The sequence below is a fragment of the Micromys minutus genome, assembly GCF_963924665.1.
Source record: "Micromys minutus genome assembly, chromosome: 18".
NCBI lineage: Eukaryota > Metazoa > Chordata > Mammalia > Rodentia > Muridae > Micromys > Micromys minutus.
In genome coordinates this window covers 14,015,978-14,042,769 of record NC_137953.1, presented here as the reverse complement: position 1 = coordinate 14,042,769, position 26,792 = coordinate 14,015,978, and the positions used below count along the sequence as shown (strand labels likewise).

The following is a 26,792-nucleotide window of genomic DNA, read 5'->3' as shown; positions in this document are numbered from 1 at the left end:
GACCCCCTTGACCCAGTCCCCGGGCCTGGTGACACCGTGGGCCTTCTTCCTCCCTGGGTATTTCTTCTCCTCCCTCTTCACTGTCTCCAGTCATCTCTGACCACCTGCTCACCAAGCATACCACATGTGCACCTACCAAGAACCACACCAGGCCTGAGTTTCCCGGGGAGGCCAAGTCCTTCCAGTGACTGGAAATATACCTTTCATGGTTAAGCACTTGGCATGGGACTGTTTAATGTGTGGAATCTTGGGCCTGTCTCCAGAGGTCTCGGTAGGTTTGTGTGAGACCCAGCTGTGTAGGCGGAGGTGTGGATGTGGGACTTCTAGGGTTCAGTGTAATGACCTGGCACTGTCAGTTTCCAAGATAGAGTCTTAGAAGATGACAGTTATTCGGGAGCAGAAGGAGCTGCTGATAAAAAGCGGTGGACAGCAGGGCGTGTGGAGGAGTTACCACGTCACCACCTCTGCCCCCTTGTTACAGAAGAGCGAGGACTTGGGCTGTTTTGGAATATGTGTTATGTACCCAGTGTCTGCCCTGCCCTTACACATGCAACCCGGGACCTCTAGGGCACTTGGACCCTTATTATATACTGTAAGAGGTACTTAGAAAGGCACTTGAGCCCCACATCCCACCAGAGCCCAGCTGATTCTGAGGGCTTGCACGTGGCGTGCATGCGATAACATACTCAGGCCCAAACACTCCGTACAGTTGACATTGCTTGGCGTCCCTCGGCTTCCTCCCCACTCAAGACCATACGGCACCCCTAGGTTTGCAGGTCATGTGTTTTTTAATGGGAGACGTTTTCACCCTAGAAGCAGGGCAGGGCTGGAGAGGAGGAGCGTTGGCCATGAGGATTTAATTGGAGTAAGCAAAGTGAGAGTGTTCAGGGCCGTCCATGCCTGGTGCCAGTAGGTAGTAAGCAGCCCCTGTCCTAAACCCTATTATGTCTTCATCTCATCCAAGAAAGCCTTTTACAGACCCGGAAGGGTTCAGGAGACACGTGGGCTTCGATGTGAGGCAGTGTGAGCCCTGATTTTGGAACAGCCCACACTAAAGTTGAAAGGTCAGGCAGGGAGTCCTGTTTTGCCTGGGAGGTGAACCCAGACAACCCAGCCACCCTTTTTCTTTTTGTCCTTTAGGAGAGAACCAAGTAGAGGCAGCAGGCACAGAGAGGTAATGCACTCTGCCAAGGCCACACAGCATCAGAATCTGGGCCTCCTGCCCAGTCCTTCTCTTGTTAGACTTTTCAGGTCAGGGCTCAGAATGAAAAGAGAGGAGCTTGGGGGGGGGGGTGTTGGTGTCTCAGAGATGATGTGAATGTCCCCCAAGGCAGTCACCTCAGACAGAAAGAGGAGATGAGATGCCAGTCAGACCCTGGGGAAGGAGCAGAAGTGCCCATGCCCATGTTGGAGCTGAGGCTGTTCTGTTCTTCCCAACCCTGCCCACAGCATGGGATCCAATGCTAGGAGAGGAAAATGTGGTAAGAAACCCAAACCAGGCCTCACTATGCTGTTTTTCTCAGTGCCGTGACCAAGTAACTGACCTGCAGCAATCGGCAAGCGCGTGGGTTTATTTCAGTTCACAGTTTGAAGGCACAGGCCATCCCAGCCAGGAAGGCGTGGTAGCAGGAATATGAGGCTGTGGCACAGTCAAGAAACAGGAAGAAAACTGGAAGTGGAGTCTGGCTATCGGAACTTAAGGCCCACCCCTCATGACTCATTTCCTCCTGCAAAGTTTTGCCTCCTAAAGGTTCCACCGCCTTCCAAAATGGCCCCACTGGCTGGGAGACCAAGCATGAAAACACAGGATCACATCCTGGCTGGGTGACACCGAGCCCGTGGCATACAGAAAATGCTACGCAGGGCATCACACCACACATGCTCCTGCTCATTTCTGTGACTTAGAACTTTTTCAGATGGATGCCTAAGTCACAGCAGAGTATTTGACCTTGTGCGGGAACAGAACCCCGTCCCTTCAGCTTCCTCTGGAGGAAGGGTCCCATTGAGTTCTAGTCGTCTCGTATCTTAGGATTGAGAGGAGAACGAGGGAGAAGAAAATGAAGACCTTTTTCAGACTTCAAACGGGGCAGGGGTTGAGACACCTTGGGACAGGGAGCAGGTAAAGGTTTGGCTGCAGGCTGTGGCCATGTAGTAACTGGAAACCCCAGACTCAGTAGACACAGTGGCTCCTAAAAGCTGGATGCCCCGTGGAAGTGCACAAACCACAATGAATGCCTTAATCCCAGCAGTCGGGATGCAGAGGCAGGAGAATCTCTGTGAAGTCAGGACTAGCCCCGTTTACTCGTGAGTTTGAGGCCAGGGCTACATGGTGAGCCCTGTCTCAAACAAAAGGTAGATTGGTATGTAAATAGGTTGGTAGACAGACAGACAGACGGACAGAGTTAGATAGGTGATAGGGGAGTAGAGAATTGCTCAGCTGGTAAATGCTTACTTACTTTATAAGCATGGGAACTGAGTTTGGACCCCAGAATCCATGTAAAACCCTGGTGCTGTACCATGAGCCTGTAATTCCAAGCACTGGGGGGAACTGACAGGAAGATCAGGAGACTTTGTCCAGGATGTACCTCCTAAAGGTGTATCCTGAGACTTTGTCCAGTCTAGATGAACTGGTGAACCCCAAGTTCAGTGAGAGCTCCTGTCTCAGAAATAAAGTGGAGAGCGAGAAACCAACAGCATGATCTCACTTCCACACTCACGAGCAGGAGTGGGCTCACCCCACACACGCACACACACGTATACATACACACAACAATATACATATTACACAAAAGGATATCGAGTTTGCAAGAGCACAGTTAAGCAAAGGGGTGTGTGTGTTGATGTTGAAACTCATGCTCCTTGAGGAAGTGGCGTTAGTGAGGTACTGGATAAAAGCAAAGCCCAGGAAACAGGATGGTCTGAAGAGAACCAGGGAGAGCGTTTGGCTCTCTGCATCCCAAGGAAAGAAAATAAGGAGAACAAGACACAGAAACTATACCACTGTGTTTACTCCGCCTGCAAGCTTCTAGCAGACAGACGCTGGTTCTGTGTCTCCCTCCCCAACCAACCTCTCTTGCCTGCCACATGCTTAGCACACAGATGGCCTCTGATTCAGCATAAGGAGAGCACGGCCATGGAGATGGAGAAACATAGTTCTTTGCGGCCACTTTCAGCACTCAGTGTGAGGCTGGGTCACATGCCAGAGCTGATGGACCTGCCTGGTGTTTGCCCTCTGGCTTACAGAGGTTAGGGCGGTCAGGGGCTGGTCGCCTTCTCTGCAGTCTGAACTGAGAGGGAAGAAGCACACATTGAATGGCTGCCACTAGCCACCAGGAAGTGTCCATGGAGTTAAGAGAGAGTTCTGCAGATTCAGAATCACTGGGTCAGCATGGATTTAGTGAGCACCTACTACAGCCTAAGGAGGTTTCCCAGAGGACCATCTGAATCAAAAGGTCTAGGAGAGGTTTAGAGGAGGGATGGTTATTCCCAGGAGAAAACTTCACAGTTCTCACCTCCTTAGAGCTACAGGAATCGGGGCCTGACCCCAGAGGAAGCTGAATCAGAGATGATCCCTTAACACACTGTAATGTCTACAAAGACTTCTCTCTTCTTGGGATTCTCACTCAGAGAACTTCACACACTAACCTGGGGCCTCCCTGTTTGCTGGGGCCTGGTTTCTGTTGGATGGGGGCTATATCTCTGACAGCGCCCCCACCCCATCGATTCCCACAGTATGTACCTGCTGCTCCACCTGCAGGACCCGGAAAGGTGAGTAGCAGCCAGCCTGCCTGCAGCCTGCTGGATTCAGCTTGCTTCAGGGGTCTCTAACCAAGTGCTGGGCCCTGACCTTGGGGCTCCCTTTCAGCTGGATGGGTCAGATGGGGAACAAGACCCTCAGGGGAAGTAAAAATACTGCCTTACATTTCTGTGGCCAGACCTCTGGAGAAGCTGCCGTCAGAATGCTGGCTGAGCCCAGCCACCAGAAGGCGTGCTTGAGACCCGGCAGATTCACTCCAAGATGGCTCCAGGGGCCACTGCCTGGAATTCCTTACCATCTGGGTCTCTCTCAAGCTGTTAGGGAAAGCTGAAACCTGGCCAGTGGCTTGGCCCAGAGTGAATGGTTCCACGTCGAAAGGCTGGACAGGAAGCCATCATGCCCTTTAATGACTTGGCCTTTGAGGTCAAGTTAGCGTTCAGTCTGTTTGATGATGGCCGTGAGTCACCATGGAACCTGTGTGAAGAGAATCATCTAACCTCTTAGAGGGAGTGTTAGAGACGTATGTGTGAATCTTTAACCCAACGTAGAGCAATGCACACCCAGTGCAATGGGTCCTGAGGACAGAGGGACTTGCCATGATCCTCTGAAGGGAGGAAGCCCTAAGTCTTCAGGGGATTCTGGCCCTACTAAGCGAGCTCTGGCTTGCCACTGACTAGCTGCGCAGCTTTGTGTGAGGCACCTAACTGCTCTGAGTCTGTCGTTTCATCGTAGAGATAAAAGTCCTCGCTTTCCTCCCTACACTATAACAGAAATGGCTGTTAAAGGGGGCTTTTGAAGGGTGGCTGTTATTTTTATTATATTCTTTATTTGTGTATGAGGGGTGGCATGTGGTCACGTGTGCACCGCGGCCTCTCTGTGGAACTCAGAGAACAACTTGGGAGAAGTCGGGTCTCGCTTCCCACAGTGTGAGTTTTAGGGACCACTTTCAGATCATTAGGCTTGGCAGGAGGTGCCTTTACTAACTGAGTCCTCTCTCTGGATCATGGCTACTATGGTTAGCCAGATGAGCCCAGGACTCTTGGTCTCCCTCTTCCACCCTTGATGTTGCTGCTGCAGGTGTGTGTGAGCGGCGGCTGGTGGAGCTGTGGCTCTCTGGGGCCTGCTGTACTGCTCTTACAAGATGCACTTCCACTTTGCCTGAGCATCAGGAGCTAGGGAGGGTACTGGGTTTGGAAAGCCGTAAGTACAAGACAAGTGACAGACAGGGGCACTAAGCAGGGACACAGTGGGAGAGCGGCATTCAGCCAGTCTTCAGTACCCCATGTCCAAATGGGGCCTCCCAGTCCGTCTTGGAAGCTGGGGTCTCCCATGGCTAGATACTGGTACATAGGCCTGGTAGACTTCTTAGTTCCTGGGAAACGGCTCTTCGTTGTCCCCAGACGGCCATGGTTATTTCCGTCCCCCATTCTACATGTTGACACGTAAGTATCATGAGCCAGGATAGTATCACCTGGGGACCGGGTTGGTTAATGTCCCATTCTTTCTGATCTGCTCTTTCCCCTGCCTCCAAGATACCTTCATCTATGAGGACACCAGTATTTCCGTGGTCCAGGTCTGTGTACCAGACAATTAAATCGGCAGACGTAGGGATCTACAAACTCTGCAGGCCACTGCAGCAGGTGTCTGATGCATCCGTTAGAATGGATGGGGTTTGGGGGAGTGGAACAACCAGTAACAAACAGCTAGATGCATCCAGAGGGGGTGGCTCTGCTTGGAGGCCAGGCCTGGTAGCTTTGTCCGGAGCCCTGACTTTTGCAGACTTTGCTCTCCTAGGGTCCTGCAGTCATCCTGGAATCTTCTTCTTGCCCCCTTAGAGCTCCTTGCAAGAATCCAGTCCCATGATTCCTGCACAGTTGGATCCTCTGCGTCCTTAGGGACAACTCTCCACTCTCTGGGCCTCCTTCTCCCATCTGTCATGTGGGAGAGATAGGTTAGATACATCCATGGTCCCCCCAGCTCTCTGTCAGTGAAGGGCACTCCCCTGGGAAGTTCCGGCTTGCCACATGTTTGTCTTACCCCTGGGGCTGGAAACTGACTCTCAGGCTTCAGCTCCACTCGAGAGGATCCCAGGAGGTCTTGGGTGAGCCCCTGAAATTATGTCCTCTGGGATGGTGTTCAGTCCAGGGCATGGGGAGGTTCTAGTCATCCTTAGAGACTGAACTGTCTAAAGGATTTGCAAATCCAGGTCGTAATTCAGACAGCAGAGAAAGGGAAAGTGGGAATTTGGGGGAACGACAGTTACCTTACAGGGCAGCCACAGCCATGGCATTAGAGCTCAGAGCCCAGCAAACAACAGCTGTTAATTAGGGCCTATTCTAAACTGCTTCCCAGACACTAGAACAGTCTCTCCCTACCTCTCTGCTTCATTCTGATTGTCAGTCAGCTCCCTGCTGTTTCCTGCATATTCCTGTCTCTTTGTAGATGCTTCCTATCTACCACCTTCCCTCCTCTTTTTTTCCTCTCTTCCTCCCTGAGCTGCCAGCCATCAGTCAAGTATGTGGGGCACAAATTTAAGTACATGTGGGTTTCATTCCAAAGCCCTTTCTCTAACAGGATGTTCTTTCCTTTCTCCTTGGTGACTGCTGGGATCCTGGACGTAAGTGTTCAGACAGGCATGTCCTTTCAGCACAGCTGCTACCTTGCATCACTAATGTGTGCCTTGTGGGATGTGTGCTAACCTGGGTGTCATGCTGCACTGTGGGTGGGTGGCTCAGTGCCTGGGGCTGGCAGATCTGTTCAGGTCTTTAAAGGACTGAGACTGCCCAGCCTTTCCTTTCAATCCTCCAGTGCTGGGCAGACACACGTACAGGTGCCCTGTTGTGGGAGACAACAGCAACCCCTGTCCTTAAGTGGAAACCACCAACCTTGACCCAACCACGACAGCTCAGTGAGCTCCAGGCCTGGGGTGTCTTGCTGAAGGGTTGGGAAGACCTCTTGTGGGAGAGCACATGTCCACACACGTTCTCAGGGTCTTAGAGCATTAGCCATTGTTAATGTGGAGGACATAGTGTGCCACAAGTCTGTGCAGACCTACAGGTACCCTCTGTAGTTCCCAGCCCACTCACTTGTTCTCGATCCTCAGAGAGGTTCCACCCCTCAGTGTGGACAGACTCAGGGTGACTTATTTCTTATTTACTCTGCTGCTTGTTCCAAAATGTATGTGTGTATGTATGCGTGTGTATGTGTGTGTGTGTGTGTGTGTGTGTATGCGTGTGTGTGTGTGTATGCGTGTGTGTGTGTGTGTGTATGCGTGTGTGTGTGTGTATGCATGTGTGTGTGTGTGTATGCGTGTGTGTGTGTGTGTGTGTGTGTGTGTTTAAAACAGTCAATCAAAGTAGAAGAAAATGAAAGTGGGACGTAGAAGGAAAGGTCAGGAGAAAATTGTAAATGCAGGCCACCTGGTCGTTCCTCACACCCACTGACGAGAGAAAACAGTTAACCAGCGTCCACTGCACACTGACACTCAGACGTGTGGCTGTCCATGTTTGTTTTCTGTCCCAAGAGTGAGACAGACTATACAGACAAGGGACTAGGGACTCAGCTTAGTGGTAGGGCATCTGCCCGGCATGTGCAAATGGCCTGGATTTGATTCCCAGCATTCAGAAAAGTAAACATAAAATAGTAAATACCAACAGCACACTTGACAGACGTACAGGGACTGTCCTAACAGTTGGGCTGCTTCTTAGGCAGGGTTCTGTGTCGCTTCCATCTGGAGCTATTTCTGTCCCCCGGACACCCACACTGGCCTCCTTTGATCCCAGCCTCTGCCCAGATCAAGTCAGGCTTCTGCTCCGGCCTAGATACCTGGAATGATCTGCACTCCTGGGAGGCACAGGATTACTTCTTTTCCAGATACACTTCTTGTTCAAGGTTGCAGTGGAGGGTGTGCACAAAGCCCCGTCAAGAGTTTCAGCACTGAGATGGCCAATTAGTTTTTGTCTCTTTGTTTTATTTTGCTTTTGTGTCTGTCTACACTGGAGCCCAGACTGGCCTAGAACTCACTATGTGGCCCAGGCTAACCCAAAGAACTCACTATGTGGCCCAGGCTAGCCCAAAGAAAATTTTCTGCCTCCATTTCCCGGAGTTAGGATTACTGGCATGCCTGTCCGCTTATGCAGTACTTACTGTTATTGTAGTTAATGTGTGGTTTGGATGCTCAGCCTCAGTACATTCTGATGGGCGTTATATACCCAAGGGTCATGCTGCCCATAACAGCTGGTAAGGGGAAGCCCCGAGTTTAAGGGGAACACACATACCTATTCAGAGGCCTAAACTCAGCCAGTGCTGAACTCCATCCTGAGGATGGAGTTTGTCTTTTTTTTTCCATCCTGAGGATGGAGTTTGTCTTTTTTTTCCCATCCTGAGGATGCAGGTTTTGCTGGGTGGAGCTAACCAGGATGCTTCTTCAGTTTCACTTTGGCCTTGGTTCCTGAAGAGGCAAGGAGGAATCTGTGTCCAGAGGAATGTCCTGGTTAGCAAGTGCCATGCTCCAGTGTGGGGCAGAGCTGGACTGAGATGGCGACAGGCTTTCGTTTAGCTTATTGGACTCTCAGTACCCGCCGAATGCCCACTCCTTCCTCAGACACTCAGAGAATACAAGGGATGAACAGTCACAACCCCACAACTCGGGATGTTTTCTGCTGAGACAGTGTGGCTGTCAAGAGAACCAGGGCGTATGGCAGGAGCTGCAGGGTATAGGCTCTAAGCATTATTCGGGGCTCAGGGCAAGGCAGCTTTGGAAGACCAGAGTGTTCAAGAAAGTGGGGTTACTGTTCTCAGGTTCAACAACCTGATATAGGCAGGAAAGGACAAGAAAGCAACGTACTTGGAGTAAACAGACTAAGAGAAGCACAAAGTGAAGGAGGGAGGGAGGGAGGGAGGGAAATCCTAAGCCAATGTATGATGTCAGGCCCTGACAAGGCACAGCCTGAGCAGCAAGCTCTCCACCCACGGTTCAGCCCTGCAAGGCCTGCTGAAGGCAGCTACGGGCTCGTGCTGCCCCCTGCTGGCTGCCACAGAGCACAGCAATGGAAACTGGAAAAGCTTAGTTGCAGCCTTCAGTTTATTCCATACTGGCTGCAGTTGCACCACAACCAGCCCTCTGGTGACAGACTGGAGCCAGCTCTGTGGCTGAATATGATTTTAGAAGCAGTAGCGGGGTATCCCAACAAGAGCTCAGGTTTCTGTCTGTAGACCTCAGAGTGGTGCAACCAGATGAGCTGTGGTCCCTCTAGCTGTGCCTTCTGTAATTCTGGATGAAGACAACATACCAAGAATAGAACCACGTGTCTGTGGATGCCAGATACACGGGGTATGGCAGAGAATGGTTTACATACTGCCTAAGCTAGGACATTCTGGCTCGGTAACATGGCTGCGTTCAATGGGCCCAACTTAATTCTGGAGCGTTGCCTATAGTTCATTCAAGTTAGACTGAGGTAGGAACCTTGCTGTCATGTGGGGGGGTTGAGGATACATTCAGATTTCACATTTCTATGAGGGTCCTCTGCTATCTAACACCAGGTATTTTGAAATGGGAAATCTGCACAGTTCAGCTTACCGTAATCCCTTTGGGTGTCTAGGCCTACATTTTACATCCCGTCTCTTACAGAATGCCTGGTGCTGCATAGACAAAGGTCCTGCACTGTCAACATCGTTCGTGTGTGTGATTTAGAAAGCATCACCCCTCAGAGGCATGGATCTTGTCTTCAGAGAAGGCTTTTCCCTGGGCACTGTTCTGGTGTTCACTCACAGGTCTAAGGGTCAGGGCACAGACAGTCTGAGTTAAGAAAGTCTTTTCCCGCCCTTCTGGGCGAGGTTCTATGGTTTCTGAGCCTACAGTTGATTCTGTACATGCTGGGTCTTCCACTGACACCTTCGCTTTCCTGAGTCCCCTAAAGACAGTACAGCTTCTTCGGATCTGGGGCCCTGGCTGTCCTAACGGGTTTGTGGTGCCGTGTACCTAATCTCACCCTTCCTGCCCATCCTTGCTTCCTTCCACACTGACCCCCTTCCGCTATCATTTGTCTCCTTTGTTAGATGGACATTAAGTGGTTGAGGGAGATGTGAATGAGGGTGGTGTCAAGTCTTGGGAGCCCCACCAGGTCCGAAACCCACTGGCGTTTTCTGACGAGGAGGAGGAGGACCTGTTGGAGTTCATGTACAAATATAAGGCACCGAGGAAGACCGAGTTGCCCCTGGAGGTACATGGTGTCTGGGGGTGTGGGCTAGAGCATGTATTTGAACTAGAGATCTGGGGGTTCTGGGAATGGCATTACTTGTGATACCCGTGTGTGTGTGTGTGTATGTGTGTGTGTGCGCACATGTGTGTGTGCGCACACATGCAGCTACCCATTGAAGGCCAGGACAGTAAGTGCCTTACCAGATGAGTTATTTCTCCAGATCCATAGTTCTTTAAAGTCATCAGAAAACAATATACTCGGCACTGTGGCCAGTTGTGGATACAGACAGGGTTTGGGCAGAAGGACCATGTCTGTGACTCGTGGGCTGTGTTCTGTGACACAGGTGGAGAGTTACTAGCCACAGGCTCAGGGAAAAGCCACTTGATTCCTCTCTGGTTCTTTATCTACTGAACCTGGGGCCCGAGGGTCCATCGTGAAAACTCCTGTCACACGTAAATAGAGGCCCTGGTGAGAATCGGGTGGGATGCTCAGAAACAGTTTCTTTCATAAGCCTGGAATTCTAACACTCCTGTTGGCTCTGAGATGGAGACTACAACCACCTCAGATGTAGGAGTTCCTCACATCCCTGGCCAAGATGCATCATTCCATACTCTCTCATATATCCTTTCCCTCGCCCTTCTCCAGTGCTGGGGGTCAAACCAGGGCCACCCACATGTGCTAGGCAAATGCTCTACCACTGATCTATGTCTCCGACCATTCGGTGTGGATTAATTCTGGTACTGCATGAGTCCTATCTGGCCTCGGGATCTGGGAAACTTTAAATCTCTAAATATCCCAGAGCTGTTGGTTCTTTGTTTGTTTGTGGGTTTGTTGTTGTTATTTTTGTTTTTGAGGCAGAGTCTCATCCTATAGCCCAATCTGCCCTCGACCTTTCTCTGTAGTAGAGGCTGGCCGTGAACGCCTAATGCTCCTGCCTCTGCCTCCTGAATGCTGGGATTACAGGTGTGCATCACCACACCTAGCTGTGGTTTTAAAGCTTTGCACGGCTCCCATTTACTGAACCGTGCAAGAGGCTGATGCCTAAAAAGGGACCTTGTATCGCCATGGTCTCAGGCAACATCTGAAAGTGAGCAGTGAACATTCCCTGAGGGGTCTGGGGAAGCACTGAGTCGTCAGGAGATGGAGGTGAAAGGGAGACAGGCCTCAGGAAGTTCGGTTCAATGGGCAGCGAAGGGAGATATCCCATAGCCTGGACTTGGGTACAAAGTCCTCTGCTATGAGGCATATGTAATGCACTGTGAGGAAAAGGAGCTGGCGGTATTTATCTTGGGGGTAGAGTATTTGTTTAGCAATGTATGAGCCCTGGGCTCAATGCTACAGTAAGGGAGGGAAACAAAGAAACACTCAGCCCTGTGTGGACCACATCTGTAATGTCAACTCTACACCTGGAACGCTGAAGCAGGAGGATCACCTCAAGTTTGAGGCCAGCCTGGACTACAAAATGATCTCACGATCACCCTGAGCTACTTAGAATAGCTTTATCTCAAGTGAATGAGCAACACTAACCAAACCACTATGAGAGACATAGGTGGTTGTGTGCGGTCAGGCAGCGGCAAGAGTCAAGGGGTCTCCCAGACAAGTGGCTTTGAAGCTGGTGTTCATGGGGACAAGAAATATACAAGAATAGTGCTTCCAGTGGGAGGAAACAGCTAAGTGAAAGGACAGTGGAAAGTTCTCTGTCCTCACAGGAAAGCTTGGGGATTGGGGCCAGCTGTGTGAAGCCCATTCAGTGGCATGCTAGGAGGAAGTCGTTCTTTCATGTTAATTGTAGTGTCTCCCGTGGTTTGCGCCTCCTCTAAGAGAAAAGCTGTCTGTGGCCATCTTCAGGGAGATTAGCCTTCCAGGTATGGCTTGCTGGAGAGTGAAAGGTTTCATGTTGAGAAAGGACACTGGACGCACACACCAGAAAACAGTTTCCAAAGGAAATAACCTCAGCAAAGGGCCAGAGCTGTCCGTTGTTCGACTCCCTGAAACAAGGAAGGCATGCAGTTCTGAGTGCCCTTCCCTTCAGACTCAGGAAGGTGTGGTGGCCCTCCCAGGGGGCTTCGCCTCACCTCACATGGGGCAAGGGTGTGATGCTCGACTTCCTGTTGTGGGGAACCCAGCTCTATCCAATAGAGGGAGCCAGCCCAAGTATCCCTGCCCAAGGCTGTTCCCCAAGATTCTACCTTCAGACCCCGTGAGGGATGCTCTCTCTCTGCTTTCTCTATCAGGCACCGCCTAGAACCCTTCGATCCCGCTTCAGGAAGAAAAGTACCTCATCCTCGGCCACTGAAACCACGTGAGATGAGCCAACAGCACCGGATCCACAGATGTCTCTCCTCCTCTGCCTTAAAGAGCTAGTCACTAGTAACACGGAAATCCGCAGGCTGGGTGTGCTTTGAGTGTGCAGCCCCACAGACACGGCCTTTACTCGATCCCCTCTTCTGCCTTTAAGAATTTTCTGTTCTCTTTCCTTTTTGTTCCTGCTGGGGAGAGGCTAAAGGGAAAAGGTGGCGGTGGAGGGTGACCTTTACATCTTCTGGGGTTAGTAGGTTACCACAATCGGATTGTCATTGTGGCCACAGTGTTTTTAGATATATAAGCACTCTTTCCATGCTGCTGCTGAGATGTACATTTGTAAGTTATTTGTTGCATAGTTTTTAGTCCTATAAATGCAAACGAAGTGATTTTTTTTTTTTAAATGAAACCCTTTTGTTGTTCTTGGTACTAATACATTGGACTATGGTGTACATATTTACAGCTTTTGGCTTAATGTAGTGAACGCTCAAGGGCTGCCAGAAGTTCTGGGAAGTGAGAAAGCTGCAAAAACAACAACTTAGACAAATATTTTGATTCTAGGCAACGTCTCCAACCTGCTTACAAAGCTAGCTCCAGTAGGGCATCCCTTCTCCTGCAGGAAGGTGGCCGTGTGCTTCCGGTGGCTGTGTGGCTAGTAGGGCAGAGCTGAGGCAGGGGTGCAGTGTTCCAGCAGCAGGGAAGAAGGTTGGTGGGCATCAGGGAACAGTGTGGCTTCTTCGATCTGGGGCCCGGGCTGTCCTAACAGGTTTTTTATGTTGTGTACCTAATGTCACCCTCCCTGCCTTTGAGTTCAAGATCAGAAGCTTCTGAGCCCTTCCAGGAGCACTAGAACTGCTTCAGGCAGGCAGGCTCACCCTTCCTTAGCACAGCCAGTGGGGGGATGGAATCTCAGCTGCTGGCAGAATTGCAAGTATCTCAGAAGCGCTTGGCAAGAGTGTTTCTCCTTCCGGGACCAGTGCTGTGGCTGATTTCTCCAGGAGAAGGAGCCTCTATCTGAGCACCTTGTTTTAGAGTACACCGAGCAAAGAGAAAAGCCTAGAACTAGGTTTTGTTATAGATGTGCTAAAAAAAACAAAAACAAAAACCACGAGACACTCAAATCTCAAATGACTACAGAGGCGGGGTCTAGGGAGGACTGAGGCTAAACCACAGGCAGCTGAGGTCCTTGCTCCCTTCTGGCTTGTGTGGAGGGTGAACAGGATGGACGGACACTCATGCCCACTCCATGTTTTTGTGGGTGTTTTATACAAGCCAGGACTGCACTGGGAATTTTGACAAGTCTCTGACTTAGGTAACACTGCGTTCTGAGGGAGCTGCCGTCTCCTCTAATAGCTGAGCCAAATTGTAGGGCTAGTCTATGTGTGCGTAGAGTTGGTGCTTTCTTTCCATGTAATGCATGCAGCGGTCACAGCCCAGTTACTCCCGTTTGGATTATGTTTGTTCACAGCTACACCCTGAAGGTTAGAGAGATAGTGTTGTATACCACATAGAACTGTCAGCTAACTGCTGACAGGCTCAATTACAAACCGCTCTGGTACTGAGCTATGCAGACGTGCACTGGGAGGCTGCTAGATTAGCTGGGACTTGGCCATTTCACAAAGCGTTTCAGTTAGAGTTCATGGCTGCCAGGCACACCTAATGGGATTTTCCAAAGGTGATTCTGTATTTTAGAACTAACCCAAGAGCTGATCACTGAGGACAAACAGTCTACCTGTGCCCCATACCCGTCTGAACCCACTAAGAAAAGCATCTGTCCTCTTTAAGCTCACCCAACAGCTCCTGGCAAGAGAAATGGTAACCCTTTCAAATGTATGAACGTGGCATCCAGGATGAAGAGAACAGGTGCAGAAAAGCCTAAGAGAAGCGGCTTTGCAGCCCCACCCTCACCCCAAATAATAAACGGCTTTAGGGACAGAGTTTAAGTCCTAGTATATTTTCATCGTTTTGCAACAGGAAGTCCTAACACATCTAGGCTCTCCAGTTTGTACTCAGCCATGCCAAAACCCAGTCTGAAGCACTCTCAGACATGCTGTGTTACTTCTTGCTCAAGATTTAAAATATAAAGGTATCTAAATTGTTGTCTTATTGTAAATGTAACTATTTTTCCTTCAAGTGTTGACTATGAAGTTGTTTCTTCTCTTAAAGACACTCAACTGTACAGCCAAACACAGCTGTCTTACTTCTTGAGAACTGTGTTTACTTTTCTGACAAGCTGTGGATTTGTATGTGGACTGACATACGATGTGAATGCCCCCGTACATCCCCGTACATGTAGAGGTGTGGTGCTCTGTCTACACAAGATAAATGAATGTTTCTAGTTTGCTGACTTAAGACACAGGCTGTTTACAAATTGCTAGCTCGAAGGTCTGCCTGTCTCGGCTTTGAGTTACTCTCTGTGGGGCACATGCCCCATTTCTGAGGAGGTGAGGTACATCAACTGGAGATTTAGTCATAATGCCTCCTGATTTGTGTGAATAGCTTGCCCACTTTGCTGGCCTTTGATATGTATGTTCTCCGTGGTAAACTGTCCATGTGTTTGTGTTAAGAGTGCTTGTCAATTACAGCCATCACATAGACGTCCTGGTTCTTCACCTTGCACAGTATTTGAAGTATTACAAGTGGTAGAAGATATCCTTCATCCTCTGACAGTGTACACTCGAAGTGCTGATGCTCAGATTGTGACTGTGCGCATTTCCTCTAGTTTATTTCTGAAGTCTCTCTAGAGTGAGTATAATTATTAATAGTATACTGGACTGTGTATCTAAGGGATGTAAATTGCAGTATTCCAAAGGCTGAAGCTCTGCTGTTTTGTTATAATGCCTGATGAACATCTTGAATAAAGTCTTAACATTTTTCTTTTAAAAGGTGTGTAATGTTGGGTTTATGAGAATAGAAGTCATTTTTAAAAAAAAAAGATTTATTATTTTGGTGGTTTTATACAATTATTGACTTAGACCAGCAAGTCATTCCTCAGTGGTCCTAAGGGGGACTACCAGGAGATAGGAAAGCTGTGTCTTATCCCAGACAAGTTTGTTTAGAAGTACAGCATCTTTGTTTTTGTTGAGACAGGGTTTCTCTGTATAGTCCTCAGTGTCCTGGAACTTGCGCTGTAGACCAGGCTCAACTCAAATTTAGAGATTCCTCCTCTGCTTCCTGAGTGCTGGAATTAAAGGCATGCGCCATCCCTACCCAGTGAAGTACAACAGCTTACATGTAGTTTAGGGAGGGGGAAGAGTCAGCAGAAAGCCCATACAATAACATGAATCATCAGGAGCTGATCAAGCAGTGTTGCACAAGGGGATCAAGGGATATCTCAAGTGCATCACAGACAGAGCACAAATCTATTTTTGAGACTGATAACTTTTTAAGGGAAAAAGCCAAGTTCCCAGGAACCAAAATCTTAACTCCTTTGAGGCCTTGACCCCAGCTCCAGACCAGACCTTGCCAAGTCTGAACTTGGCAAGGACAGAGAACTAGGTTCTTTTGGTCCTTTCATCAGGGGCTCTGAGAAAGCCTTGATGTGTGCACCTGTATGCATGAGTGCAGGTACCCAGGGAGGCCACAAGAGGGCATCACAGTCACTGGAGCTGTAATTACAGGTGGTTATAAACTACTAGATGTGGGTGCTGGGTTCCTCTTAGCACTCTTAACCATGGCACCATCTCACCAATCCCATATTTTTAAAAATGTGGGCAGGGCTGGTAAGATAGCTTAAGGAGACACAGTACTTACTAACAAGCCTGATGACTTGAGTTTAAACCCTGGGACTTCCATGGCAGAAAGAAAGACACTCCTGCAGTGGATGGTAGAAATGCCCTTAGCACTCTGCACCCCTTGCCTTGAAACTATGAGCACCAGCCAGCAGGGCCGCAGCTATCATAAAGTGCTCATGTAGAATGCACAAGACACTGGGTTCTGTCTCCGGCACTGCATAGACGGGACGTGATATAACATGACTTGTATCCATCTACCCAGAATCCAAAGAGGCAGAAACAAGAGGGTCAGAAGTTCTAGGTCATCCTCAGTTACACAGCAATTTGAGGCCAGCCAGGACTAATCGAGACTCTACCTCAAAAACCAACCGACCAACAATAAGACAGCAGGCCCACTCCAGCCTCACTGGGTGGTCACAAAGACCTTAAAGTGTCAGTTAATCACAGGTCTGTTCTCTTTGTTTTTATAGTGCATTGACTAGAAAGTAAAGCAGTAGATTCAGAGAGCAGAAAACAGGAAGAGGAGATGGGAAGAAAGACTAGAAATCCATTCATTTATTCATTTACTGAGCCAGGGCCACGCACCAACAGAGTCGACAGGTAGACAGCAAAGTCACAACTTCAGAATTGAACTGGTAGAAGTACTTACTACTCGTGTTAGATCACAGTCATTTGTTGATTAAGATATGAGTATCCTATGCTGTTAGATCTGGGATCTGGGATGCATTAGCTATAATTTATTTAAGCCTCTGTAAGCTTTAGTGCCTTCAGTTTGTATCAGGGATAAATGACAGTTCCTGTAAAGATGGTGTAAGGTTGGCAAGAGGTGCAGAAGAGTTTTGCAGATTTGCTGAAATCTGACAAGTGTTCACCAAATTAGATGTGAGTAAACAATGAAGCATACACTTGACATCATGTAAGCAGGCCCTAATACTAACTGCTTTATTGTCAAACTAAAAACTGAGCTTTGATGAAAGGCTCCCCTACCCACACACAAAAGCTCTATGTATGCAGTTCCCTTTCCATCGGCGGTGTGCCTGCAGCCCTCCTCCTTCCTTCAGCCTGTGGCTGCCGTCCTCCTCTGCCTGGCCTGGCCTTGGCTACAGGGGAAGCAAGGCACTGAGGCCATGTAACAGCCCTGAACCATCCACGTTGACTCTAGAGAAGTCTAAGACTGTGAGGTCTTCCGTCTTAGTTTCCTCATCACCAGCTCTCCCCAGTGCTACGGATGTACGGGAAGTGGGAGCTGTGCAGGTGAGGAAATGTGAAGCCTCACAGCACCCAGCTTCTGCCACCTCAGGAGTGTGAACACAGCCAAGAGCCCACCGGAGCTCTTTTGTGATGAGGTGCGCAAGTCACACGTCTGGTCTCTACTACCTGGTCCCACAAATAAACACATAGGTGGCCTTCTGCATCCCTCTCCGTCTAATGAAACAAGAGCTGGCTTCAGTGAGTGGGCCTCAAAATCCTGGACTGGCCTGCCTGCCATCAAAACATCAATTGATTATCTTCTCCTAAACGGTGCAATTTCATGTTATTATCAATGGATTCCAAACAGTAATTCCTTCATAATTCTATTTAATGGGAGTTTTCAACTAGGCAAGCTGCATTGTTTGGAAATGCTTCCAGATAATTCTGATTGGAGGACTGAGTCACTCTCTTGGACCGCAGCATCACTTCCGTCTCTGAGTAAACAATGTGTCATCTTCCCATCCAATTACTGCAGGTCTGACCCTACTTAGCTTCTGAGATCAGACAATATCGTGTCCACTCAGGGAGGCATGGCCAGACTCTCATCATTTCTACAGTGAATGGTACTGTTGCTCTCTGTGCACATCCGTCTCATTCAATGACAGGCAACTTTCTCCCTTAGCGTCCACACTGCATTTTAGAGAATTTGGGGCGGGGTGGGGGGGGGAGCTCATCTTTACAGATGAAAATAAGAAATCTTAAGTGGATAAAAATCTTAAAACTACAGTGCCTTTGAAAAATTGGGCAAAGGCCTGGAGAGACTTTTTCAGCATTTAAGAACTGGCTGTTCTTACAGAAGACCCAGGTTCAATTCCCAGCACCAACATTCAGTTACAGCTCACAACCATCTCTAATTCCCATGCCAGTAGACCCAACAACTTTCCTCTGGCCTCTGAGGGCATATACACATATGCAGACAAAATACTCATATATAGAAAATAAAGAGGAGAGTTGAAAAGAAAAATCAGTCGAAAAGAGTTTTTTTTTTTTTTTTGTGTAGCTGTGTGTTTCAAGAAGGGTGTGCGGAAAGGTGACTTTTATGAAAAGTATCCCGTTCCAATAAAATTAGTGATACCTGTCATAAATACAAACAACCCAGAACACAAGATGATCGTGCACTGCTACCCTACATGACCTCTGAGCAAAAGAGCTCATAACTACCCTTTTACTCGGCACGAACCTGTGGCACAGCTTAGAGAGCCTGGTGGGACCCTGAGCCACAGACAGACAAGCTCCGTCTTACACGATGGCAGGGGTTAGGACGGACGATGAGAAGGAAAGCTGGCTCACCCAGAGTCCCCTGGCCATAAGGAGAGAAGACATAACAAGAGCTGAGGGCTGTGATGTTAAAGGGAACAAAGGTTCAAGCTGAAGGTAGTCTGAGGGATATAAACTGTACACACACAAAAGCCAAGATTCAGAAGGGTGATGGTGGATGTCATACACACACACACAGTCCAACAGCTGGGGTCAAGGAGTTTCAGACAGGAGATCAAACTGCGAGGTGGTTCCTGAGTTCCAAGGTACTGATTTTTGAAATACATCCTACATCATATTGGGAATATGCATGTAGGGTGTCTGTTTAGCATGTGAAAGACCTGGATACATCGCAGTTCCACACAAAGGTCCACTGTTAAGCATCTTTTCATGTTTTTCCTCACTCAAGATTCCAGGAATAAGGAAAGCCATTACCAGTTTTTGAAATAATGCAATAAATTTAATTTTAGTTCTATGAGCAACTCTGGGAATGTTTAATGCACAATGGTGGGAACCTAAGCTTGCCTATCGGCTGGTACAGTTTACAGTGTCACACATACTCACTTTTGCAAGGACACCCTGTACACAAAGATCTACATTCCATAGTTGGGAACCTATGAAGGCTTGAACTATACTCGTAGGTTTGTTCGATCGTGGTACATCTGGTAAGGATCACCAGCGTACCAGTTACGCCTCTTCCAGAAAGATGTCGTCATTTTATCTAGGAGTTTACTCTGGGTCTTGTTGCAAAACACGAATTCCCTTAAGCGCTTCTTTCTTGCAGTTGACTTTTTCCATAATTTTTTCTTATAGCCAGCCTATGAGAGATAATGTTCCAAAGACATTTTAAAATTTACAAAAGCAACAACAGATACTCCATAACTTATGGTGGATAGGCCCAAGGAGCAAAGCCAGACCTCTATAGGGACCGGTTTATTTCTCTTTGCAATAAGTAGTAGGTAAAAAGGCATGTGTAAAAGAGGTAATAATAATATCCAGAGTATTAATAATTTAACACTTTGGAAAGATTACTTATATTAAAATCACAAGCTAGACATGGGGTACACATGTAATAATTCAAGCACTCAGGAAACTGAGGCAGGAGAACTGAAAATTGAGAGCCAGGCTCTGATGCAGGAAATATTAGCTACACTCTCCACAAGACTCCCTTCCCAGGCGGTTCACTCTGCCTGCCCTGGTGCTTCCGCCCTGGTGTGTTTCTTTACCCCACCACCGGGCATAAACATGACTCTAAGGCCCGGTAGCTTTTCATACAGGTTTATATATCAAACTCTCAATCCACAAACTCTCTACACAATAGATTACATCCAATGGACAAAGACACACTGTTCTTCTATATGAGATAAAAAGACCTATATATAAAAACCCCCAAAATACTCATATCTACCTAGCGCCGATTAAGTCTACCTGGATCTATGTCTGCTTTCTCCAGTTCCATCTTGATCTCCTCCTCTTTCATTTTCCTAGCCTTTTCCCCATCTACCTCTCCACTGTCCAATCATGTATCGACTTAACATAGATCTACATATCACCCTTTTTGTTTACTTTAAAAAACAAAAAAATAACTTCACTTTAAATGTACTTTAAATGTGTACAACTATTACCACCTGAAAATATTTTAAATGACCATTTTTTTTTCAAAGTTAGTTATTTTGGGTAGGCTATAAAACTAAATTAGTCTTCAACTCCATCAGAAATCTGAGAATGGCCAAATATCTAAAAACATAGGAAACCTAACATGGTTTCCAGAGCTGAGAGAGGTTGTAGAGACAAATCTCCACTAGCAGTCCCCTGTTAGCAACATGTGAGAGCAAGTCTTCAGCCTTCTGGCCCAGGATCACTGACAGACTTTGAAATGCAGAAATCTTGAAGGGCTGATAGTTTTGGCTTGGCAAAGATTATCGGTCGACTATTCTGCACAAGGTGTCCCTTTCTGGACAGTAGTAGTCTATAGATGAAATTGGCAATTTATGTCTAGTGGCTGCCTAGCTACAAAGTATACCTCACCTGGAGGTAGAAACTCAATTTCTTCATTTTCCACCAAAGGAGAACTATAAGGAACAGATATGTCTCAACAAAGGATAAATAACATTAAATGTCATAATTTATAGATTTCTGACTTTTTAAAACACCATCTAATTGCAAAAAGCATTTCTGAACTGTTAAGCCTTGAATACCTTTGGCCATTTTTAATTGAAATATCTCAAAAACACCCTTTTATTGCCTCAGAACTATGAGCTTGTTATCCAGCCCTTAACTAGTATTGTTTAATAAACTAAAAACAAAGTATAAACCTTAAATTTGTATCAAATAAATTCTATAGCACTGTAAAGATTATAACTTTAACTTTGTATCAATTAGAAAGATTTCTACCAGTGAAGATATGACTTTAGCTTAGTTTCCAAAAGAAGATGATGGCTATATAAATCAGTCTGTGACTGCTCTTCCAGAGGTCCTGAGTTCAATTCCCAGCAACCACATGGGACCTCTGTAATGAGACCTGATGCCCTCTTCTGGTGTGTTTGAAGACAGCTACAGTCTACTTTAATAAAAAAACAAAACAAAACAAAAAAACCACACCAGTCTTCAGTGGACCCGAATACAATTCCAGCACTAATGCAGGTGGCTGACGACTACCTATAATTCCCGCTCCCCAGGACCCAACGCCTCTGGCCTCCATGGGCACCTCACTTATATACAGACCCACACGTACAAATAATTGCAGATAAAATAAATCTTAGGCAGACCTAAGTTGAGTTTAGGGCCATCCTGGTCTATATAGGAAGTCCAGGACAACATAGTAAGACTTGTCTTAACCAAATATTTCTTTTAGAAATTAGAAATAAATAAATAAATACGCTAGTTGAGGGCCAGCTCAGACTACAGAGCAAGAGCCTGTTTGGAAAAAACAAAACCAAAAATGGGCTGAGGAGATGGCTCAGTGGACCATCTGAATTTGGAACCCAGAACCTATGTAAAAGCTGGGCATGGTAGTGGACATCTGTAACCCCACCACTAGTGAGGAGAAAGACAAATGGATCCCAGAGCTTCCTGGTCAGGCAGGCTAGAAAAATTGGTGAGCCCTGGGAGATGGCTCAGGACACAAAATGCTCTTCCGGAGGACCGGCACCCATGTTGGACCGCTCACAACTGCCTGTGGCTCTACCTCCAGAGGACCTGATGCCTCTGAGCTCACATGCGTGGAACTGAGCACAGAAAATGTGCTCTTGTTAAGGAGCCAAGTCAATGGGTCCACTCAGGCGAAAGCTCTTCACTGACACATCTCAACGCCGCTGCCAGGCGGGGCAATGCTCTCCGCCCTCCCAACAGTGGCTGTGCCGCCAATCTGTACAGTGCGTTACTCTGTTCACACTCACACCTTTCTCTGCACGAGGAGACGATGGAGCGCCCCCTGGTTAGGCTCACACAGCACACTCACCTTTCTCCTTAGCCAAAGGCCAGAGTGGAGTCGGAGGAAGCGATGCACAACCGACTTTACCGTCTTTCTCTTGCCTTTCCGTGTACTGCAGTACGTCAGAGCTCTGACCGGGGGCTTCAGGACACTGGGGACCACTGTGGCCACTCTAAAATACAGTTTTAGAAATGTAGTGAACAGACTGATCCAGGGGCAAGGAACTGACTTTCAACACACCACATGAAGTCAAGAAGAACGGCGACCTTCCTAACTTCAAGCCTTCTAAAATCTGCTCCCACAGGAGAGGGAGGACCTGTGTTTAGCACATACAAGACTCTAGAGTCAATTCCCTAACACCCAATATAAAACCCACCCACTCGACCACTAGTACACTAGCTTAGCTCACATAGACCAGGGTGGAGGCAGACATCACTAGTAATAAACTAGACTAGTAATACACTAGACTAGTAATATGCTAGACTAGTAATATACTCGACTAGTGATACAATAGACTAGCTCACAGAGACCTTGGGCTCCTTCCCCGGTGCTGCAGAATGTCTTAAAAAGCCAGGCAAGGCAGTGCACGCCTGTAATCCTAGCACTGAGGAGACTGATTACAAGTTAAGGCTGCACAGCAAGATAGGAAGGAGTAGTCTGTGTAGTCCTCTTGCGGGCATCTAGGATACCAATCACATTCTCCTCCTCGGTCAGGCAAAGTGCATACCATAAACCACAGGTAGGGGAAGATTACCGACTGTAAAATGACTTGGACACATCTTATGGATTTTGCAGTACTAGAGATAGAGGAAAGGGCTTCACAGATCTGGGGGCAAGTACTCTTCCTTAGAGCTCCATGCCCAGCCCAGGCACAAATATTTTAGAAAATGTTGCGTAAATGTTGTCTGAATATTATTGTAATGTACTTTACCTGTTAAGGACTGTTGCAGTACGCCCATATGCCAGGTGTCCAACAGATGTGACAAGTTTAGGAGCAGCAGAAACAACTGATGTCTGAATGTGTCTAAAATGAAGGGTGCGCAGTGCAGAATTAAGACAGGCATACTTGGCACAGTTCCCATAGGTTGAAGATACCAGGACATTCAGGGGACGGAATATTCCTGCAAAGACAGGAGCACATGTACTGAATATACTCTAACACATATACACATACCCATATATTATAACACATGGAAACAAAAGTCGAACTAACAGGAGGTTCCTGACGCCAGACTCACAGATGATTTTTAACAGCTTCATCGACCTATAGTGTACAGAGAATGAAATTAACGATTTCAATATTCTCCATAATTTTTAGAAAAACTAGAATTCTGAAACCGTCATGTAATCCAGATTTATATGTGTGCCCTCTATGCCCAGAAGTGAGGAATAAGATATGTGTAAGATTAACTGCCCTCCACCAATTTTATACCATGGGGAAACAGCCCCTCAGGATCCAGTGCAATGAGAATTGTGGTGTGAAAAGGAATAACTCTCCATTTTTTAAGCTCTAATACCTGGAAATTTTATATGGTTACTTTTCCCCCTCTTGGTCCTCTGACAATTCTTCCACAAATGTTATCTCTACAGTATAAGGTGTGTGTAAGTAACGTACTGATCACCCCGTCATACTTGAGTAATTTTAATTTTCTACGTGGTTCTGCCTTCACCTCTAAATCTCCCCGCCACGATCAGAGGGGTGTAGTTCAAAATGAATTAGGCCAGTTTCTTGATAATTACACACGGTTCTCAAGGATACCAGATACTCGATGCTTTACGAGCTTGTTAAATCCTTAGGTGGGAGGAAGCCCCATTTTCCACTACAGAATCAAAAAATCCGGAGAGGATTATATGACTCTCAAGGTCAAGGTCGCGAAAGGCGATTGAACCTCTAAATCAAAAAAAAAAAAAAAAAAGGAATCTTGGGTGTCTCCGGTAATGCTTCCTAGGACAGTGGATCTAGGGAGCGCGGGTCATGGATACTACACTGTGCAAGGTACCGTGCAGCAAACCTTCGACCTCAAGTCATCTTGTTTTTCTCTTTCCAAACTAAACGTCTACTCCTTCCCAGGACGGTTCTCTTCTCAGTGACGCCTTCAATAGAACACTGACCTGAGGCAGCCCTCACGGCTCCCGTGAAGATGGAGGCCGCCATCTTGCAGTCTGCCTACGGTGGCCGCAGTGAACTTAAAAGTAACAAAGCAAAAGAATACGAAACGTAGAGGGGCGGGGCTAAGGGAACAGGCGTGGCCAAGTTTAAGCTCTTTGGACTATGGCTTTCTACTAGGTTCTGCTCTAAAACCACCGTATTCTTTTTCTTCTTCTTCTTTTTTTTTTAGCTTTTTGTTTGGGTTTTTTTTCTCCTTACAACTTTATTTAAAAAAATCAGAGATACATGTACAGATTATTAAAAGCATTTTAGCATAAAGCTATATGAATATATTTTTGTCAGTACTTGATTTTTTTTAAGGTTTGATAGTATGTATTAAAAAAATCTTACTATTTACAATGATCATAAAGTATATGTAAAACAAAACATAACATGAAAATAGTCAAAGTTTTCTTGGCGTGTAAAGATTAAACGTAATGATTTTTAAATACCAAAAACTGCCACAAGGCTATCTTCTTAGCTCTTGAATTATTAATGATTTAAGGTCTAGGTGTACCTTACTGTTTTTTTCTAAGGACTGAGGCTTCCACTTTTTGGTCTTTCTTTTCTCTCTCTCTCTCTCTCTCTTTTTTTTTTTTTTTTTTTTTTTGAGCTTCATATGGTCTGTGAGTTGTTTCTTGGGTAAGCCACCGTCTTCTTAATTATTTATTTTGCGTTTATGTTTGGGTTCGTGAATAACACTGCGTGCTCATGGAGGTTAGAGAAAAACTTGCAGGAGTTGGTTCTGTCTAAACTTTTGTTTGTTTGATTGCTTTTGTTTTGTTTTGACAGGTTTTTGGTTTTTGTTTTTTTTTCCATTTGTGTATGTAGCCCTGGTTGACCTGAAACTAGTATCTCTATAAACCAAGCTGGCCTCCAATTCACAAAGATCCTCTGCCTCTGCCTCCCAATTGCTGGGATTAAAGTGTGAGCTACACTCCTCCCCCAAACCTTAGCTAAACTTCCCCATTTTTGAGACAAGGTCATTCAAGATCCCGAAGGTGACTTGGGACTCCTGTACTCAAAGCGATCTCACTGCCAGTGATGACAAGGATTACAGGCTCTGCTTCTGAGCCAGCACAGATTGTGTAGACTCTTAAAAAGAAAAAGAAAAAAAAAAAAGAAAGAAAAAGTAAGGTGAAAAGGAAAGAAAAAGGTCCAGAATAACAAGAAAAACAAGCATCCCACAGAACTCATCTAGAGAATAGCTGCTGTTCAATTTTTGGCTTCAGGACTCTTACTTGCACTCTATTGAGGAACTACTAGTGGTGGCTACACCTAGGGTAACAGCTCCATAGCAGGTTGAGGCTTGAAGACTTCAGAATGTTATTGAAAATTCAAAAGAGCTTTAACTTGTATAGATTATATCTACAGGCATTTGTTACACTAGAACTTAAAATTGGGAAACATTAAAACTGTCCTGTCATTTTTCTATTGCTGATACAAAAAGTATCACAAACTCAGTGACTTAAATTTAGTATCAGAGTTCTTCTGTGGGCCAGAGATCTAAGATAAATGCTAAAGACTAAAAATCAAGTTACACTAAGGCTGTGATTCTTCTGGAAGCTCTAGAAAAGAAGTCCTTTCTCTTGCTTTCTTTCCAGTTTCTAGAAAATGTCTGCAATCCCTAGCTCATAGACACTTGTATTTTATTGATTCTTTAACTATGTATCCACAGACTAGAAGGCATCTAATCCCTTTAGATGGTTATAAGTCACTGTCTTAGTCAGGGTTTCTATTCCTGCACAAAACATCATGACCAAGAAGGAACTTGGGGAGGAAAGGGTTTATTCGGCTTACATTGTCCACATTGCTGTTCATCACCAAAGGAAGTCAGGACTGGAACTCAAGCAGGTCAGGAAGCAGGAGCTGATGCAGAGGCCATGGAGGGATGTTGCCTACTAGCTTGCTTCCCCTGGCTTGCTCAGCTTGCTTTCTTATAGAACTCAGGTCTACCAGTCCAGGGATGGCACTGCCCACAATGGGCTGGGCCCTCCCCCTTTGATCACTAGTTGAGAAAATGCCTTACAGCTGGATCTCATGGAGGCATTTCCTCAACTGAGGCTCCTTTCTCTGTGGTAACTCCAGCTTGTGTCAAGTTGACACAAAACCAGCCAGTACAGTGACCATGTGGTTTCTGGGAATTGAACTCAGTACCTCTGGAAGAGCAGTGGGTTGCTCTTAACCGTTGAGCCATCTCTCCAGCCCCCAGTTTTGTATTTTCTAAGACAGTGTCTCATTCCTCTCATCCTCCTTCAATCTTATAACCATTCTTGGCTAACCAGATAATAAAAAATGTTTTTCTCATCTCAAAATTACTTTATATTTAGTACTTGGAATTGAACTCATGACCCCTACATGCTAAGAATGCCTGCAATCACTGAGCTACAAAAATTCTTCTGTTTTTTTTTTGTTTTGTTTTGTTGACATGGTCTTACTCTGTAGCCCTGGCCAGCCTGAAACAATCTGTGTAGACTGGGCTGGCCTTGAACTTAGAGATCTTTTTGCTTCTGCCAGAATGACAGACTCTTAATTACATCAACATTTTTTTCTTATAAGGGACCATATCCAAAGGGATTAGAAGAAAGTAGACATCTTGAGGGACTGGCTATTTCACTTACCAGATATAATCAAAATGACAATAAATTCACTAATGGTAAACACAACTAAAAACTGTGAAATCTAAGGTCCAGCATTAAAAAAACAAAAC

The 26,792-nt window shown here is 46.6% G+C and overlaps 2 protein-coding genes across 4 annotated transcripts in view; one reads left to right on the top strand and one right to left on the bottom strand.

The window, feature by feature from the left end:
* The window catches only part of REEP1 (receptor accessory protein 1), a 95,687-nt gene extending 80,544 nt beyond the window's left edge, over positions 1 to 15,143 (top strand). For all 3 annotated transcript variants that reach the window (XM_080932315.1, XM_080932314.1, XM_080932313.1), the window contains 3 exons: positions 3,733 to 3,768; positions 9,827 to 9,978; positions 12,192 to 15,143. In XM_080932315.1, coding sequence (XP_080788441.1) covers positions 3,733 to 3,768; positions 9,827 to 9,978; positions 12,192 to 12,263 — 260 coding nt within the window. In that variant the 3' untranslated portion in view covers positions 12,264 to 15,143. The remainder of the gene's footprint in view (positions 1 to 3,732; positions 3,769 to 9,826; positions 9,979 to 12,191) is intronic.
* A 3,795-nt stretch (positions 15,144 to 18,938) lies between these two features.
* Positions 18,939 to 24,107, bottom strand: MRPL35 (mitochondrial ribosomal protein L35). The gene is made up of 4 exons (XM_080931948.1): positions 24,046 to 24,107; positions 22,865 to 23,054; positions 21,961 to 22,105; positions 18,939 to 19,318 (listed from the first exon to the last, which is right to left on the bottom strand). Exons 1-4 carry the CDS (start codon positions 24,086 to 24,088, stop codon positions 19,130 to 19,132), a joined length of 567 nt encoding a protein of 188 aa, XP_080788074.1. The 5' UTR covers positions 24,089 to 24,107; the 3' UTR covers positions 18,939 to 19,129.
* Positions 24,108 to 26,792: the final 2,685 nt, after the last annotated feature.

Bases quoted from the DNA above. Each gene is read 5' to 3' on its own strand.
- MRPL35 (XM_080931948.1), bottom strand. From the start codon at position 24,088: ATGGCGGCCTCCATCTTCACGGGAGCCGTGAGGGCTGCCTCAG. The intron at 23,055-24,045 runs GTCAGTGTTCTA...CTGTCTTTGCAG, and splicing joins AGCCGTGAGGGCTGCCTCAG to GAATATTCCGTCCCCTGAAT. The intron at 19,319-21,960 runs GTGAGTGTGCTG...TATCTCTCATAG, and splicing joins GCCTTTGGCTAAGGAGAAAG to GCTGGCTATAAGAAAAAATT.